At 35.0% G+C, this 18,082-nt stretch overlaps 1 protein-coding gene across 2 annotated transcripts in view; it reads right to left on the reverse strand.

The window, feature by feature from the left end:
- RMI1 (recQ-mediated instability protein (DUF1767)) overlaps window positions 1–18,082 on the reverse strand; it is a 314,057-nt gene that overhangs the window by 147,923 nt on the left and 148,052 nt on the right. For both annotated transcript variants that reach the window (XM_089807777.1, XM_089807778.1), the window contains exon 5: window positions 3,323–3,579. In XM_089807777.1, coding sequence (XP_089663903.1) covers window positions 3,323–3,579 — 257 coding nt within the window. The remainder of the gene's footprint in view (window positions 1–3,322; window positions 3,580–18,082) is intronic.

Below are 18,082 nucleotides of genomic sequence, written 5' to 3' on the forward strand. Positions count from 1 at the left end.
CCATTTGGAGTCACCGTAGGCATTTGAAAAACACTACGTTATATCAATCTTATTAGATTTCCACAATCCATTAGACTGTATTTTTGCTTCTGGATTTGATTGTGTTTGTTTTTTTAGCATCAACATTTCGGATCACACTATGTGATCCATCATCAGGATGAGAGAATACTATTTCATTCTTGCATTCTCTCATCCTGATGATGGATCACAGATTGTGATCCGAAATGTTGATGCTAAAAAAACAAACACAATCAAATCCAGAAGCAAAAATACAGACTAAGTTATATTGTCGAAAAGGCGATATACTGCAAGTTATAGGTGCAAATGAATAAAATGTTGAAAATATCGCCCACGTGCTTTTGAAAATACCATGGCAGTTTTTTGATGAAAATCTCGCGAGAAAAAATATTGAGAGATAGATTCCTGTAAATCACTACTCATGAAACATGGGTCAATGAGTTTGACTCAAAAACAGTTAAATCCTGATTGAAATATCAGAATTTTCAGGGACTTAAAATCGTTGGCGACTAATTCAACATTAAAAAGAAAAATTGGTGTCCAGCATTTTTCACTTTGTGATAAAGTGGCAATGCTTTATTTATTTCCATTGTCAGAGAAAACGCTGTTGGTCTGAGAAGACGTCTGGGAGAAAAAAAAATGTCGCAGGTCTGAGTAAAACAAATGCCAAAAGTCTGAAGACTGAGAATCACGCTTTCATTTTGTGTTTGTATGGATTGAATCTTCTCTCATCAATTTATGATTCAATCCAGTGCTTAGAGATAATCAAACCAATAATATGCAGTAGAAACTAGAAAGGCCAGAATGCGTATTTATATTCACATTGGCATTAGTTGGCAGGTATCACATAATAATGCATGAAAGGGTAATATCTAGGTATTCTGCAGCATGTTAATTCTATACAAAGCAAGTTTTTGGATATTGTATACCTAGTTTATCAAAAAATGTTGACCATCTTTCTGCCTCTGAGCACAGGTTGGATCTATCCAAGACAACGATTGCAAAGATATTATAAGTTAAAACCTTCATTTGAATTATTTGTCTAAGTCTTTGCAAATTGCAATTAAATTTTAATATAATCAATATCCTTTATAATCAAATATAATTATAAATGTAATGAAATGCAACAGATAATTCACTAACCATCCTGGATTTGTCATGCGAACAATCTCCTTGTATAGATTGTTTGACTCCCTTCTTACCTTCCTACTCACAACATCATAAGATGGCAGATTTATTGTGCGAAGGGCACATGAAATAAACTATATGCAGATTCCCTCGAGGCATAACCCCGATGTTCAGAACTATACATTTTATAATTATTGTTAGTATTTAGTTGTTAATAATCAGTAGTAGTTATTATTAGAGCTTAGTAATTTCAATTAAATTTTAATATAATCACTAATAGTTAGTGTTAGAAAATTTTCACAGTAACTGTCCTCTTTAAAATCTGATTAATTCGATCTCAGATACATCACTGACTTAGAACTTTTTTTGATATTAGACAGAGACAATTATTTAGTGACTGGCCTCTTTAAGAGTCTGATAAAGTTTTCTCAGTTACTTCAGAAGTTCAGAGTTCATAATATCTATTATCATATACTTGCCTGATATTTGTTTTCAACTTATCTAATATCTAATTCTTTGTCTTTGGGTTTGCAGACTTGCAGTGTGGAGACTTAAAAAATTATTTTATATTTAAATTAAAAATTAAATATTACTTTTGGACAACTTAATTAATTAAATTTATTGTCACTTTATAAACATGTGGGAACATTACAATTGTATCCTTCCATAAAATCATAGTAGTTCAATTGTCTCACTCTACAAATACACAAGCATTGTAGCAGAACAATACATAAAACAGTAGTAAAGAAATGGAATTTCCTGTGCTAACTGCATAATAATGTATAAAACTCATGCCATGACATTTACATATGTCACATTTAACAGCCACATGCAATTTACAAGGTACAGAAGCTTGAGAATCCTAAGAGAACAAGGGAAATACTTGAGGAATGACCAACCACATTGGAATTTGGAACAATGCATAGAAAAAATTAAATCAACCATCTTGATGGAAAATTTTCTTGGTTATCAGATCCTTGCACCCCCAACCTCCAGATGCTGGTATGTCCGAAAGTAGATGAGGAGGTGGAATATGCCTGGATTCCCTATGTAAGCATCTAGACTATGTACCTTGTGGAGGGCATAAAGGTTTTTCCGGCTCCACTTCAGTTTTCTCCCAGTTTCATCCCTCCAGATCAAGCCGCGGAGCATAAACAGCTGGAATTTTTTAGCACCGAGCAAATTTTGACTCCTTGGATTAATGCATAGTTGAATGTCTTTGGTAAATTAAAGTCCTATTGGATTTGTGTATAAGTTAATGTGTGTGTAAATTATTGTATATGATGAAATGTCTAACATATGGGAAGATATGTCATCATATAGGCACATCTAATAGTTATTCAAATCTATATATTAAAATTGTATGCTTGATAAATTTATGGTGGATATAGTAATTACATCTAAATTAAACTTTTAAACTTAGTTATATTATAATATTTTATAATTTATTATGAGATATTCAATAAAAACTTTATAGCATATTCAGCATCTGACATTGATCAATGATGAAGCATCATACTATCAAATAATTAAATTTTGTATATTTCTTTAATTTTTTGTATATATACATTTATAGTATAAACACACAAACCCAAACACATCCAACCCCCCCCACCACCACAAGCCTCTTCTTTGTGCAGAAAAAGAAAATCATGTATTCACTAACCAGGTTCTCGGACCCACATCCGCATCCGCATCCGGATTGAAACAGGTACTTAGAAATTTTGTGTATATCATAACAAACACTATGTGTTAAATGTTTTCATTACATTTCTTATCACAAAATTATGATGTGTGTAATATGGCGCAAATCCACCATTAACCAATTGAGGAAATATAATTTCAAGGTAACTTCAGAAGAACAATGAGACTATCCAAAATGTATGCAACTTTTTCCATGCTATTATTTTACCTAGCATCTAAAATTGTGATTGTTGCTTTGTAACCAGTAACAGACATGACTAATTTCCACACTATTTTGTACAAGTCCTACAAATGGAACATGAATAAATAAATGACTCAAATTCTAACGTCCTCTGCATAACCATAACTAATTGGCTACTAAACTTCTACTTCTCCTCAGCCTATAGGAGATAACTAATTACTATTGAACAAGTATCATACCTCCAGATCAATAGATATAAAGTTATGTTCAAACAAAGAAAACCATTCAAACCTTGATCCTTCCCTGGACAGCAGATTCCAATTGTTTTCTCGCCTTCAAACAAGCCAAATATGTAAAAGGGATTTTATTCTCGTCACTTTCAAGTAGTTGATTGTAGATTCCTTCATCAACTAAATCAAGCCTGTCCAGATCCATGGAAATGTCTGCACCTTCATTACATTGATGATTCAGCATGCTGCCTGAAGTAGGTAGTATTTCAATAGAGTTTCTTTGATGTGTTTCCCCACCTGTATCAAGCACTGTAACTTCTGCAAAACGATAAGATTTAGTTAGATGGCAAACTCCTCAATGCTTGTAAATAGAAGGAAAATTGATTTAAATTTAAAATTGATAGCTTGTAATTTCAAATAACAATTAACCTAATAAACAATAATGACTGTTGTCAGAGAGTTCTAAATAACAAAGAAAAGTTGGACATAAAAAGAACTCCAGTTAAATCATAATCTTATATAAATATAATCATGCAGTTTTAAACAGATTGTGTGCCCAATTTGGGGGAATATACATGCAATCAAAGACATAAAATGCACCTGAAATTAACTGACTATTAAATACATCATTGTTTAAAAGCTCAGGCTCGGTAATAACTTGGCAGCCCAGATCTATAATATCAATACCAATGCATACTGATAAATTGCTGGCCCTAATATCTCTCGAAATATATGTAAATGATCTTCTGCTGATCTGCCCAATCACTTATCAGATTTATGTCTTGAGAAATGGCTATGTCTTAATGATTGCTATGTTTGATATTACTTTAAAACTCTGCTAGTTATCTTTGACTTCGGTCAGACGCCACTTGGTGTTTATGCAAAGGATATTTGTTACCAATCTGAGATTATGCACAGTTCCTAATATCTTCCTTATAATGCACAAATCATACTTCTGCCACTCAATCTGATCCGATTGCTTGTCTGATATAGATGTCTGAAGTAGTAATTCACTTAGTACAGTTTCTTATCTTTATCGCTAATTGTATGCGTCCTTGCCTACTATGGCCACCACTCAAACTTGGGCGATCCAATCTTGGATAAGAAAATAAAATAGGAAATGTTCAACATTTATACATTGAAATAATTATCGATGCCACTTTAATATGATTTAGAGATGAACGGTTGCATTTCTTACTTGTATCTCATGTTATTCAGCTGATTGCACATCATGCCTTTTCTCTATTCTTAATCACTACTTTTGCATTACCAATTATTATCTGCACATTTCCTCAATATTGTATCATTACATTAAAAAAAACACCCCTATCCATATTACCCGCTATCATCATACCCCCATCACCCACTATCATCATACACCCAATCCACTCCCCATCATAACATGTCTCTGCAGACCACATCCATTAACGCTCAACAATCAACACACCCACTATCATCTCATCCCTTCTCCCCATCCTCAACATAAACAAGTACTGACTGAAAAGGTACTTCTATACAAAAGTATACAGGTTACCAAAGGTACTTCTATACAAACTATTTCAACTCGCACCCTTCACTCATTTAGTCACTGCAAACAACTGAGATTTGAATTTCTGTTCATAATGCACATTTCCTTTGAATATTTTTATACACAAAACCTTCTAAAACATTATTGAGGTCTTTTATTAATTGCTGTATTGTCTTTGTCTTATAACCAAGTTTATCACTCATCATCGTCTTATGTATCATAACCATAACCATTTACTTCGTAAGCCAGAGAGGAAGTCAGCTATGTTGGGGAATTAATCATATGAATGACTAAAACTGCTTATGATAATAATCGTGTACTTATTATACCAATATCTATATTGTTTGGAACCCTAGAACAAGAAGGCATTCACTAAGTCACCCCTTACAGCCCATGCCTAATACCACAAGGTGGCAACAGTTTCTAGGGAGATGAGATGTGATTAGGTAAAGCAGATAAAAGCCGCCAAGCAAGGGGTCTGCAGTATACATCCCCCTTAGGGTCGGTTTAGAAATGGCTTTGAGTGGACCCATCATGCCTCTATCCCAATATGTTTTCAAACATAGTTTGATTTAATGTCTAGGTATATGGATGTACAAGTATTCCATGGGTTTTCTTCGTGTTGTTTTGCATAATCCAAATCCAGGATCGTGATATTGAGGAAAGCTTTATTTGGTAAACCAAGAATCCAACCCTCATTTGTTGCATTTGTCATTTTGGGGCAAATTAGCAAGCAAACATCACAACTGGTATCAAAGCATCTTTAACACCATCCTATGAAAGACAGTTGATACAAACTAGCCAAAGGACCCAAACGACATTCTAAAGAGAAAACAGGAAACTCACATTCACCATAACTGAAAAAATGAGCAATTAGTTGAAGACCGTCGTGGAATAAATAGCTCAAACAACTCAAGCTCTCATGGAACAAAATGAGACAAATGGAAGAACCAACAAACATGCTTTAAGCCATTCAAAAGATGAGAAACAATGGAAGGGATACTAACTCAAACCACTCCACGAATAATAGTAATGCCTCTCATATCATACCGAATCCCAGGGCATACCAAATCCCAGGCCAACAAGCTCTTTCCTACCTAGCACGGAACACAATAATGAAGAAGAAACAGGCATTATATGGATATGATCCAACTACTTTTGTAAGTTTGGTTTCAAAAGAAAGATGAGTTCCAAGGGCAAAAGATTTTGTATAGAAAAGTATGGACATTATGAGTACCCTCAAAAACAACTTAAATCAAGCACAAAATAAACAAAATATCTATGCAGATTGAAACCCCAACAAACAGACATTTGAGGTTGGAGAATTCAATTACAAGCATCATAGTTAGTAGAGCAAATTAACTAAATCCCCGATTTTATGGGCCATATAAAATCTTGACAAAAATAGGTGAGGTCCTACAAACTAGAGCTACACAAGAATTGCCATATCCACAACATCTTTCACGTATCTCAACTAAAGGAAGTGTTAGGGAAACAAATCAGCCAATGTGTAGGATTACCCCACCTTGAGAAAGAGGGAAAACTAATCTTGGAACCAGAAGTTGTTCTCAGCATGGGAGAGAAACAATTAAAGACTTTCGAATTTTTGATCAAATGGAACGGCCTATCTAAACAAGTCACCACATGGAAGGAGAAGAAAACTTCAATCATCCAAAACTAAAATTGCTTGAAGACAAGCAATCTTTGGAAGGGCGGACTGCAATATCACCCACCCGATAAAATAAGAATGCTACATAAGAACATTCATATCGGGTGGAAGACAGCTTGCAATCCTTAAACATTATTGATGAAGGAAGAAAGACTATGACTGAAGGACATATCCTAAACATACAATAAGTAATTGATTACAAAAGGTTGTCTTATGAAAGTATTTGATCAAATGGAGAGTCGTGTTTGTTAAATATCACAACAATAAGCACAACTTTTCCAGTTTATGTAAAAGTTATATATGGGCAAGCTCTTATTGGTAAAAAGAACAATGAAAAAATAAAATATAATATCAGTTTTCCTGCCACACATCAGCGTATGTATGGAAAAGTCAAATGCAATCTTAGAAGACCAGTAATCTATAGTAGACCGCAGGAAGTAGCCTCAGTAAATAGAAAATCAATCCTGCAGTTTGATAGCCTCTATGTAAAGATTTCTGAATAATCTAGAGTTTCTTCTAAGGACCTTTAAAGTAAAATAGATTGTACCCCAAGCCAAATCATATAACTGATATGCAATACTGAATTAAAATAAAGAGCCTATAGATATCAATTTCAGAATGATGAAACCAACCCACAATACATTCTAACAGCCGATGTTAAGGCTAAAGGGAATCATGATAATACAATCAGATTGCCCAGATGTGCACAACAAAAATAGGAGAAATGAACACAAACAGAGATTTCAACTTCTCTACAACTATTCAACGTTTCAAACAAATGAGATATCCAAATCAAAAGGTGCTGTGCTGGATGACACACATGATAACCTGCATGAACTAGTCCACCAGCGAAAGCTGACCATCCCAAGACAAGGATTCCTGAACTAGTCGTAGGCTCTGCCAAAACAAAAAAACATCTCCTCCAGAGGGAAAACGCAAGTTGACCTCAAGCTTCTTCATGTTTCCAAAAACCACAACATCATTGTGTTAGAGCCCAACCATGTGAATATGCCTCCACTTTGTTGCATCCATTCTTCTTGCCAAAGATGATTAGAGTTACATTTTACAATCTCAGTAATCATATATGCTTAGTATTGTGTAGTCACTATTGACAGAAAACAAAAGAATTGTTGTCCAACTATCCCGAGAGTGGAGTGAAATAACAACGCAGATGGCAATCCAGCTCCACAATTTGATCACTCCTTACTCCCAATGACTCTTTTGCAGTATTCACCAAGCAAAATGGGATGTAACATCAATTTACATGAAATGTTTAAGAGCGGGGCTGTTGTCCTGCAAGGGGCTACATCCTTCCAAATTTGTGAATTTATCTCTACACAAAATCCACAGTGATTGTCCACAACAATCTTCCCAACCTCCTCCTGCATCCCTAAAGGGATTCCGCCACTCAACGCTTGGGTAGGAGCATTATGAACAATCCCAACAACGCCCGATGCCATGTCCATTATCTGCAAAAGGTAACTGATAGAGGTGAGGATAATAAACGTTGCTTGAGCACGAGTTAGTAAGAATGAAGATGCCATGCCACGTATTAAGGCCATGTTAGAACTTGTGTTGGAAAGAAGATCAAAATGAGGTGGAAACTAAATTAATAAACTTATCACCCAATTTCCACATCCAAGACACCCCTAGCAACACACTTAAGCCTATCGGGTTGTAGAATAGGCTTTGCAACAAATAGGAATTTTTAATTGCCAGGAGTGGACATTATTGTCCTCCCTTCCCAGGATTGCTTGTCCCCAAGCAACCGAAGTGCGGGATGCTAGAGAATTTGATCATCCTCCTAGATAGCATCCTCAACTAGTAAATTTTCCGATCTAACCAAGTGTTCTCTAGTGGTTTTGCTCCTCAATTGACTTTCTTTGGTGTCCAACAATCTGTCGAAGCTAGTTCCAATTTGTCGTCCTCAACATACAATGGTAATCTGAGGGATGCGGTGACATGTTCCCCCAAGGCCCTCTTAAGACGAGACATAAAAAATATTATGAATCTAACTATCTGTTGGCAACTCCAACTTGTAAGAGCGTGCAATTTTTTTGACGTGTGTATGTGCTTAGAACCCTCAAGATGCAGCTCGTAGGAACAATATAGTAATTCGGTCTTCATTGGATGATCCATGCTTGCTGAATATAACTGAGATATTCGCTACAAATCATGTGGATGACTGAAGAAATTATTAACCGTGTCTAGAGACACACAAAATGTAAAGAGGGAACATGTTTGCACAAGAAGGGTAAAAAAATAGAGCACCGATACAAAGCTCCATGGAAAGAACATAATGACTTCACCCTATCATGTGATTGTGATAGGATTAAAAATGTAAACCTGCACAAAATGATGATAGGCTATAGATACAGCCAATAGTGGCATGTTGTGATGGTTAAATTGTTGAGTTGTTATCCTTGCCATCAAGGTTCAAATCTAGTGGGGATGAGGTCCCCAGTTTGTGGCCTCACTGGTTCATAGCTCCTGGTCAAAGCATTTACCCCACTTTAAAAAAGGATAGGCTATAGATACACAAGAATGACATGCTAAAGATTTGAAGAGACAACATAGATTGTCAGTCAATTATCTCAAGAGCCTTTGTTCTCAAGTACATCACCAAACATGCATCAAAAGAAGAGAAATCATCTGACACTTGCACTAATATGTTAACAAGAATATCAACAACACATAAAGAACACAAACCAGTCCTCGTTGCATCAAAAGTTCATAACAAAGAGTGTTGCAGACTATGATATAGGGGCATAGGGAAACATGTCATATGCTCCAAAAACTACCTCTCGTCATTCATAGTTATCCTTTCGCATCCTTGAATTTTCAAAGAAAAGTGTTCCAATGGATAACAAAGAGAAAGGGTGATAGCCAAGTGCAGTCTACCTACCTTGAAAGCTATAACGAACACCTCCCAGAGCTCGAAACATTAACACTTCTTGAATTTGCAAGATCATACACCTATTTTGCAAATCATAAGCAATGCAAGTGGAAATAAAAATAGGTAAAGGCCATAGTTAATATCTTCCCAAAGTTTTATAGGATTCTAGATGAGGAGTCAAAGCAATTCGAAATATTCTGTTGGAGTGAGCTACTCTTATATAAACATTTCCGTCATATAGAACATAGTCGAAAAATTTGGATTCAGCACTAACTCGGACAAACCAATTTTTTTGGAAATCTTGGACTCGAAAAAAATTTGGTGGAAAAATTGGCAATAACTCGATGCTTTTATCAAATATTTTTAAAATATATTATTTCTTAAAATATTCTTAAAAATACATACATATATACCAAATTTGTAAAATGTATACTTATTTAAGATTTCCGCACACACATATATATATATCTGTGTGCGTGTTGACTGCTCTTTTTTAAAATTTGATAAATATATTTTACTTATTACAAAGTGTATACAAGTTATATATAATTTTAATTTTCATATAGATTTAATTTTAGAAAATGCAAACAACAAATTACATACAAGCTATATAGAATTTTAGTTTTTATACATATCTAAATAAAACATCTCAAATATAATTCTTTTAATCTGCTTTAGGTTTTAATATTTTACGAATTGGCAATTACATATGTTATTATATTTTAATTTTCTACATGTGTAAATATTTGTAGAAAATTAAAAATTAATTGTGTATATATATATATATATATATATCAAATGTAGATATACATAATCTATAGTTAAAAATACGTAAATATACAAATATAATTAAAAATAAACTGTATGTTTATATCAAATGTAAAAATATGTAACTTATATTTACATTGGACACAAAAATATGATATAAAAAAATCATTGACATATAAATATAAACATAGACATGCAATTGTTACATTAGTACTCAAAAGGATTATACCTCGAAGTCCAAATGTTTTGCAAATTTTTTTAATTAAAAAATTGAGAGTCAAGACAGGGATCAACTATTGGGCATGACGACCAAATTCAAATGTTGCATTTGAATTTTCTTGGCACGATGATCAGTTTGCACTGCATTTTTCTTCCCATTTGCTGTGTTATTTCTTGGTCCCACTAGTTTTCCCTTCTATGCGTTGTGGTTGTGTTTGTGTTTGTCTTTTCTCACATGGCATTCACAATTTTTCTTACATGCGGAATAGTCAGCTAAAAGGAGTCACATCAAAATCCCTTTTCAACGTGCTTTTGACTACTTTTTGGATTTTTAGCGCGCATATTTCGAGTTAAACCGCAATAGTTTTTTGGATTATTTTGCTATTGAATTTTGTTGTGATCATATCCTCGACTTTGGCAATATTTTGCCATTTTTTCGACTATGATATAGAGAATGAAATAGGGCTTACTAAGGATCAATATTCCAAACTAGAAGCAAGCGAATGCAACAAGATAGTATGTATGGCATGTCAATCGAATCACACAAAAGAAATCAACTTTAAAAGAGGATGAATGATACCAACATGGAGGGAACAACTGAGTTGAATGACTGGCAATTATTTCGGGAATGGGGCCCTAAAATTGAATTAGCCTAGAACTTGATATGCTTGGTAGATGTGAGTCTGACCACAACAACAGGTGGGAATCGGTTGCAATATCGAAACCATTAGAAGAAATTGGGACACAATTCATAAACACCAAAAAAATGCTGACAAGAAGAAAACATGTTATCTTACTTTGATATTCCAAGCTATACATTGTTAGTAAATCAAGAGATCATACTAACAATATTACAAACCACAATAAATTTCCCTCTACCAAACCACTACATATGATCATTCAAGGAACAATTAGTATAGGAAAATCCTACTTAATCATCTACATATGAAATGCGCTCAAGAGAAAGGCACCTCTACAAGGAAGCTAACTACTTACACTAGCTCCATCGGGAGTTGTTACATTCAACATACATGCATTGACAATACATTCAATGCTTAGGATTCCAATTAGAAAAATGCATCCATTGCAAGGTCAAGCTTTGACAACATTCTGGGAAGAACAGAAGGACATAAGATACATTCTTATTGATGAAATGAGCTTCATAGGGCCAAAACTACTACTAAAAATAGACATTTGACTACGAGATGCATTTCCCCGCAATGAACACCTATGCTTCAGTGGAATCTTCATAATCTTGGATGGTAACCTCGAACAATTACCACCTATGATGGAGAAGCCTATATACATAACACACTCTTGCACTAGAGTGTTATAGGAACAATTCACAGCATTGTCACCTTACAAACAATGTTTTGAAAACAAGCTGAAAGTATAATGTGGATGCAATTCTGTCAAATGTTATAGAACATATGAAATGTAGAACCAAGGCTAGAAGATTGACAAATATTGATGACATGAACAAACAAACAAGTAAGATCAAACGAAAGGGAGAAATTCAACCAATCAATGCACCCATTTTCTACCAATGATTTGAATCTACAAAACAAAGAATGTTGAAACTATTGAATTGTTTGATTGCAATAAGTATTGCAACAAACATCAAGAACAAAATGGACAATGAAACTAATGATGAACAACTCAAAGAGAAAGTCCTACTTTGTAAAGGCCAATGCGTCATGCTCACAACAAACATATGGACACAACTGTGTCTTGTAAATGGACCTCTTGGTGAAGTAGCGGATAATATTTATAGTCCTAGTTCCACACCACTTGATGTTCCAATGCATGTTGCAGCAAGGATCGACAATTATAATGGACACATGCAGAATGAAAATGACACCAAGATTGTACCAATAACTTCTATATCACTGGGCAGTCAAATACAAATACCACTCATAGTGGCATGGGCTATAACCATACACAAATGCCAAGGTCTGACACTGCAGAAAGCAACAATTGACATTGGCAAGACGGAAAGGCATGGCTTGACATTCATGGCTATGTCCAGAGGCAACGCACCGAATGACCTTAGTATTCAACCGATGTTCTCCTTTGACAAATACTTCAAAATGCAAAACAACTCAAACACAATCATAAGGAAAAAAGAGGAACCCTGGCTACTGTTGGTTCCCAAAACTATAGATTGGAAATCCAAGAGCCTACCACTTCTTCGATAGGATTCCGCAATCAGTTCTGGCCAACGAACAGGAATACTTCTTGATTCCCCTACACTTCAGGCTCGCTATACCCAGGCAAGTAAACCTTCACCTCAAACACTGACTATCTAGTTCAAGGCTTTCTACAGCGAATTTAAACTTCTCAAGTTCTCCGGCTGGCAAGGTCCTCAAACTCAATTAAAATGAAAATTGAATGCTAAATAATGGTTGAATGTTTTGTATAATATTTGTAAATAATGGATTTGATGCTTATAGAAGGAATAAATAGATTTTCTAACTTCAATAATAAAAGACCAGTGCCTCTGTTCATCCAGGCAATAGAATCAACTTCATTGAATTTTCACGTACAACTTCATAAAGTTCTTATGCACTTATACTGCCAAGAATTAAATAATCAAAATGAGATATCAAATATTTATGCAATCTTAAATTAGTCCAGATTGAATTTTAACTCCTCTAAGAGACAAACTGGAAACAGATACAGAAATGATTAAATATTTCACACTATCTATGATGATCAAATTTAAAATGCTAAATGACCATGTCCACTTATCCGATATTTAAATTGTAGATAGAATTCTAGAAAATAATTACAAAGGACGATTTGCCTGCAGTTTAAATCTCCACGCCTTTAATAATAAACAAAGGACATTTTATTTTATTATTAAAATAAAATAATAGAATTTATATTACAAAGTCATAATATAGCCCTTATCCCTCCATACAAGTAATATAAAATATTTTTTTAGGATATGAATGTCTTTCCAATCTTAGCATGTCCTTTTGCTTGGTTCTATATCTCCCTTATATATCTAAATAATATGGAAGACAGGACTTTTCAAAAAAATCACATCTCTTCAATAATTCATACCCATTTTTAAAATAAAACAAATGACTCCCGATAACCAATCCTTTTTAATCTGCCAGTTCTTTTGATCGCAACTTTAAATCTTTTATCATCCTAAGTCTTAATACAATCATCAGGCCTCATCAATATCAATTATTTACGGCATCATTCGAATGTCTTCGTTATTAATAGCTTTTGTTGTTTGTTCGAACATAGTCCACCGCTACATATGGTACTCGTCAATGGGTCCAGTGCTTCGTACGCAAGTTGGGAGTCTTCTCACATACATTACCTACAGCCCTTCTAAATTCAACGTCAACATGATACACTTGTCTCATATATATTGGGATATTTATCAACGCTGGTATTCGTTGTGCACTCCTTTTACCACAGGCTATTTCCATTAATTTCAATGATCTCTCTAACTCCATATAAAGTCTGTGAATGTCATTCCTACAAATACTTTTACCAGCATCATTCCTTGCATCTTTCTTGTGACGGGTCTATTCATCTTAGTGCATATGTTAATCTTCATTGCTACCAGGCTTTCACGTGTCCAAGCTTTGACTTTGTTTTAACGTGATTTATTTCTTAGATGTGAGACGGCTTTTGTATCAACTCTTGATTGGATCATGATTTACGTCTATGTTACTGATAATGCCATGGAGACTTCAATGTCTTGCTATTTATATTTGTTTTAATTTATTTGAATGTATGTAGTTGAAAACTTCATCACAAAACTGCTATGAAATTCTGGGTTTATTATGCAACTGAAAATTCTCTCAGTTTATCACTGATTTGGAATGAATCAGAATATTTTGATTATGCTTTTAGCATGCAAGATTGGTTTTTTCATTCAACTAGTGACTCCAAGACCTCCTCCTTATCAATAGTGTCAATTCATTATTGGACTTCATCGAATTCTTAGTCTCCAGTGATCCTATTTCAAACTCCTTGAATATATGAAGAATCAATATGTAGTTTTTTGCTGTATTATATATCACTGAATATTTTGTTACTGGCAGAATCATCAAATATATCCTCAGTCCAAATTTGCTTAAAACATTCAGGAATAAATGTTCCTATTGTTTCTTTAGTGTATGGAGTTGTTGTTCACTTGCTTTTGTCAAATGGAGGCAAAAATAAAATTTGAGCTCTATCAGTTGCATCAATTCTTTCTCCAACACATCTAAGGTACGCATCTCGACACAGCCATTTCCTTGGAAGAATAAATGTTAGAAATCTCTCATTCTCATCATAAAACTTGCCCCCCTTACATTGATTCACTTTAGACAATTGATCTCGAAATACAACACCTCATCTGCAATTCTAACTTCTTCTATAGTTTAGTTTTTGCAGATCTTGAAGGCAGCTATTCCTCAGGATTTTTGTATCTTGAGAGCATTTTTTATTTCCTGCATTTGTAAACCATAAAATTCATATTCCATGAAAATATAATGTAAAATGTCTTTCAATGGAACCCTTGACTTTTCAGTGCTATCAAAATAAGATGGCAAATCATATCTCTCCATCAATGTAACCATTGCACCCTATTGTCACAAGTGCTAGTAGTTTTAGGGCTTAGACTCAAACCTGACATGGCATCCCAATATTTTGACGGTCTCTGGAATTGGCAAAAATCTCAGCATGACTTGGCACAAAAACAACACTTATAGTTACTCTATAAACAAATTAATGCGTATTACAACATTTTACATCTTACTCTTGCCTAGTCTAGTGAAAACATGAGGAGAGGTTTTTATAATTGCATTTGAATCTTTGATATTGGTAGTGTGATACTTCATCATTGATTTATGATGCCCCTTTCTTAATTTTCTCTAATCACAAATGCATTAAGTTAGGCTTAGGTTTTTTGCCCAGCAAATAAAGCTCCCCTAAATATTGGAATACAGGATATAGATCCTAGAAGACAACACAAAGAAAACTCATCCAATACATGCATATCCATATACCTTATCATTAAATCAAACTATATTAGAAGTAATATTCGGATAGAGGCATGATGGCTGCACCTAAAGCCATTTCTTAACCAAGTCTAAGAGGGATGTATGAGATTTCACCAATCACATCCTATCTCACTATAAACAGTTGCCACCTTGTAGAATTAGGCAAAGGTGTTAAGGGGTGACTTGACCTAGTGAGTGCCTTCTTGTCCTAGGCCACAACCTCCTCAATAGCCCCTTGCAACTTTGGTATTACACCTCAGACCCTTTCCCTTTACAAGATGGGTTTCAGACAATATGTATAGTGATGTAATAACCACATGATCCTTATCAAAAACATTTTTTGTCATTCATAATGATAATCCCATAATTGTAGCATTAATCATTACACACACACATACATATATGTACATAAAAATATCACATGCTTATCTAATATTTATGATGATCTTAATAGATATACTGGTAACATATATGCGGTATGGCATCCATGCTGAATAGAATGGATTGGTTGTGTATCATGTCCCCTCCCGACAATTAAAAATTCCTATTTGTTGCAAAGCCTATTCTATCACCGCAATAGGCTTAAGTATGTTGCTAGGGATGTGTTGGATGTGGAAATTGGGTGATAAGTTTATTAATTTAGTTTCCACCTCATTTTGATCTCCTTTCCAACGCAAGTTCAAACTTGGCCTTAATAATGTGGCATGGCATATTCATTCTCACGACCTCATGCTCAAGCAATGTTTATTATCCTCACCTCCATTAGTTACCGTGGGCGGTAATGGGCATGGCGTCAAGTGTTGTTGGGATTGTTCATAACGCTCCTACCCGAGCATTGAATGGCGAAATCCCTTTAGGGATGCAGGAGGAGGTCGGGAGGATTATTGTGGACAATCACCGTGGATTTTGTGTAGAGATAAACACACGAACTTGGAAGGACGTAGCCCCTTCTTGTTCATAGGCAGGACGACACCCCTGCTCTTAAACATTTCATGTAAATTGATGTTACATCCCATTTTGCCTGTGAATACTACAGAAGAGTCATTCGGAGTAAGGAGCAATCAAATTGTGGAGTTGGATTGCCATCTGCATTGTTATTTCACTCCACTCTTGGGATGGTTGGACAACAATTCTCTTGTTTTCTATCAATAGTGACTACCCAATAATAAGCATATATCATTGCTTTGAGATTGTAAAATGTAACTCTTATCATCTTTGCAAGAAGAATGGATGCAACAAAGTGGAGGCATATTCACATGGTCGAGCTCTAACACAATGATGTTGTGGTGAATCGATTGTGGTTTGTGGAAACATGAAGCTTGAGGTCAACTTGCGTTTTCCCTCTAGAGTTGTTTTTTTGTTTTTGCAGAGCCTATGACTAGTTCAGGAATCCTTGTCTTGGGAGGGTCAACTTCCACTAGTGGACTAGTACATGTAGGTTATCATTTGTGTCATCCAGTACAATACCTTTTGATTTAGATATCTCATTTGTTTGGAACGTTGAATAGTTGTAGAGAAGTTGAAATCTATGTTTGTGTTCATTTCCCCTATTTTTTTTGTGCACATCTGGGCAATCTGATTGTATTATCATGATTAGCTTTAGCCTTAACATCAGCTATTAGAATGTATTGTGGGTTGGTTTCATCATTCTGAAATTGATATCTATAGGCTCTTTATTTTAATTCAATATTGCATATGAGTTATATGATTTGGCTTGGGGTACAATCTATCCTACTTCAAAGGTCTTTAGAAGAAACTCCATTCAAAGCTCTTTACCAAGAGGCCATCACAATGGTATTAGAGCAGCAATCCTGCTGCCCTATGGATTTCTTTGAATGCACCAGTACAAGAGAGAAGCACAAGGAACTTGGAAACCACCACCTATTCCTTAAGGTAAAACAGTTTCAGAGGTCATTGGGGTACATTCCATTGCTGAAAGAGTACCAATTGCTCCCAATGTAGCAAAGGAAGCAGACAAAGAAGCAAGGGTGACCCTAAGGGCTCTAAGGGAAGGACAACCAAGTGGCTACTATCTTGAACCAACTCACAAAAGCGATACAACAGATGACTACGAGACCAAAAAGACCTCAGAGTCACCATTGTATGTGTGGAAGTGTAGTTGGGTCACCATGTGGCAGAGAGACATTCACTTGAACCACATAAAGGCCCTTCATGTCAGTGTTCGTTGAACAACAAAATGAAGTTGTTAATGTAGGACACACCCCTAAAGATGTCATGGCTATCCATGTGGAATAGCACTTGCTTCCAGACAATGTCAAGGCAGTATTGGGCTTCATTCAATATATGAATCTGCGAAGAAAGATAATGAAAATCAAACAAGATAGCAAGCCAAGAACTCCTAATAAAGATTTTAAACATGCTATGAACAAGCTCACATTATCAGTATTTGATGGTAGTAGGAAAACTACAGCCAGAGCTTAGATACAAAAACTAGATATTTTTCTCCCACTTAAACCTATGTCTAAAACCAATGAAATTAAGTTTGCTACCATGCATTTAGAGGGATCAGCTTATGATTGGTGGCACCATGGGTTGGTAACCCAAGATCATGGTATGAACTGTTCTTATGAGGAGTTTAGCAATAAGCTAATTAGCATATTTGACATGAAGGACATTGAAGTAAACTACAAGAAATTAGCCTAGCTCAAGCACAGTGGATCCTTGGACACTTACATTGATGACTTTCAAAGGATGTCCGTTATGGTCCC

The sequence above is a fragment of the Cupressus sempervirens genome, chromosome 10, assembly GCF_028749045.1.
Source record: "Cupressus sempervirens isolate cs-2001-9-10 chromosome 10, ASM2874904v1, whole genome shotgun sequence".
Taxonomy (NCBI): Eukaryota; Viridiplantae; Streptophyta; class Pinopsida; order Cupressales; family Cupressaceae; genus Cupressus; species Cupressus sempervirens.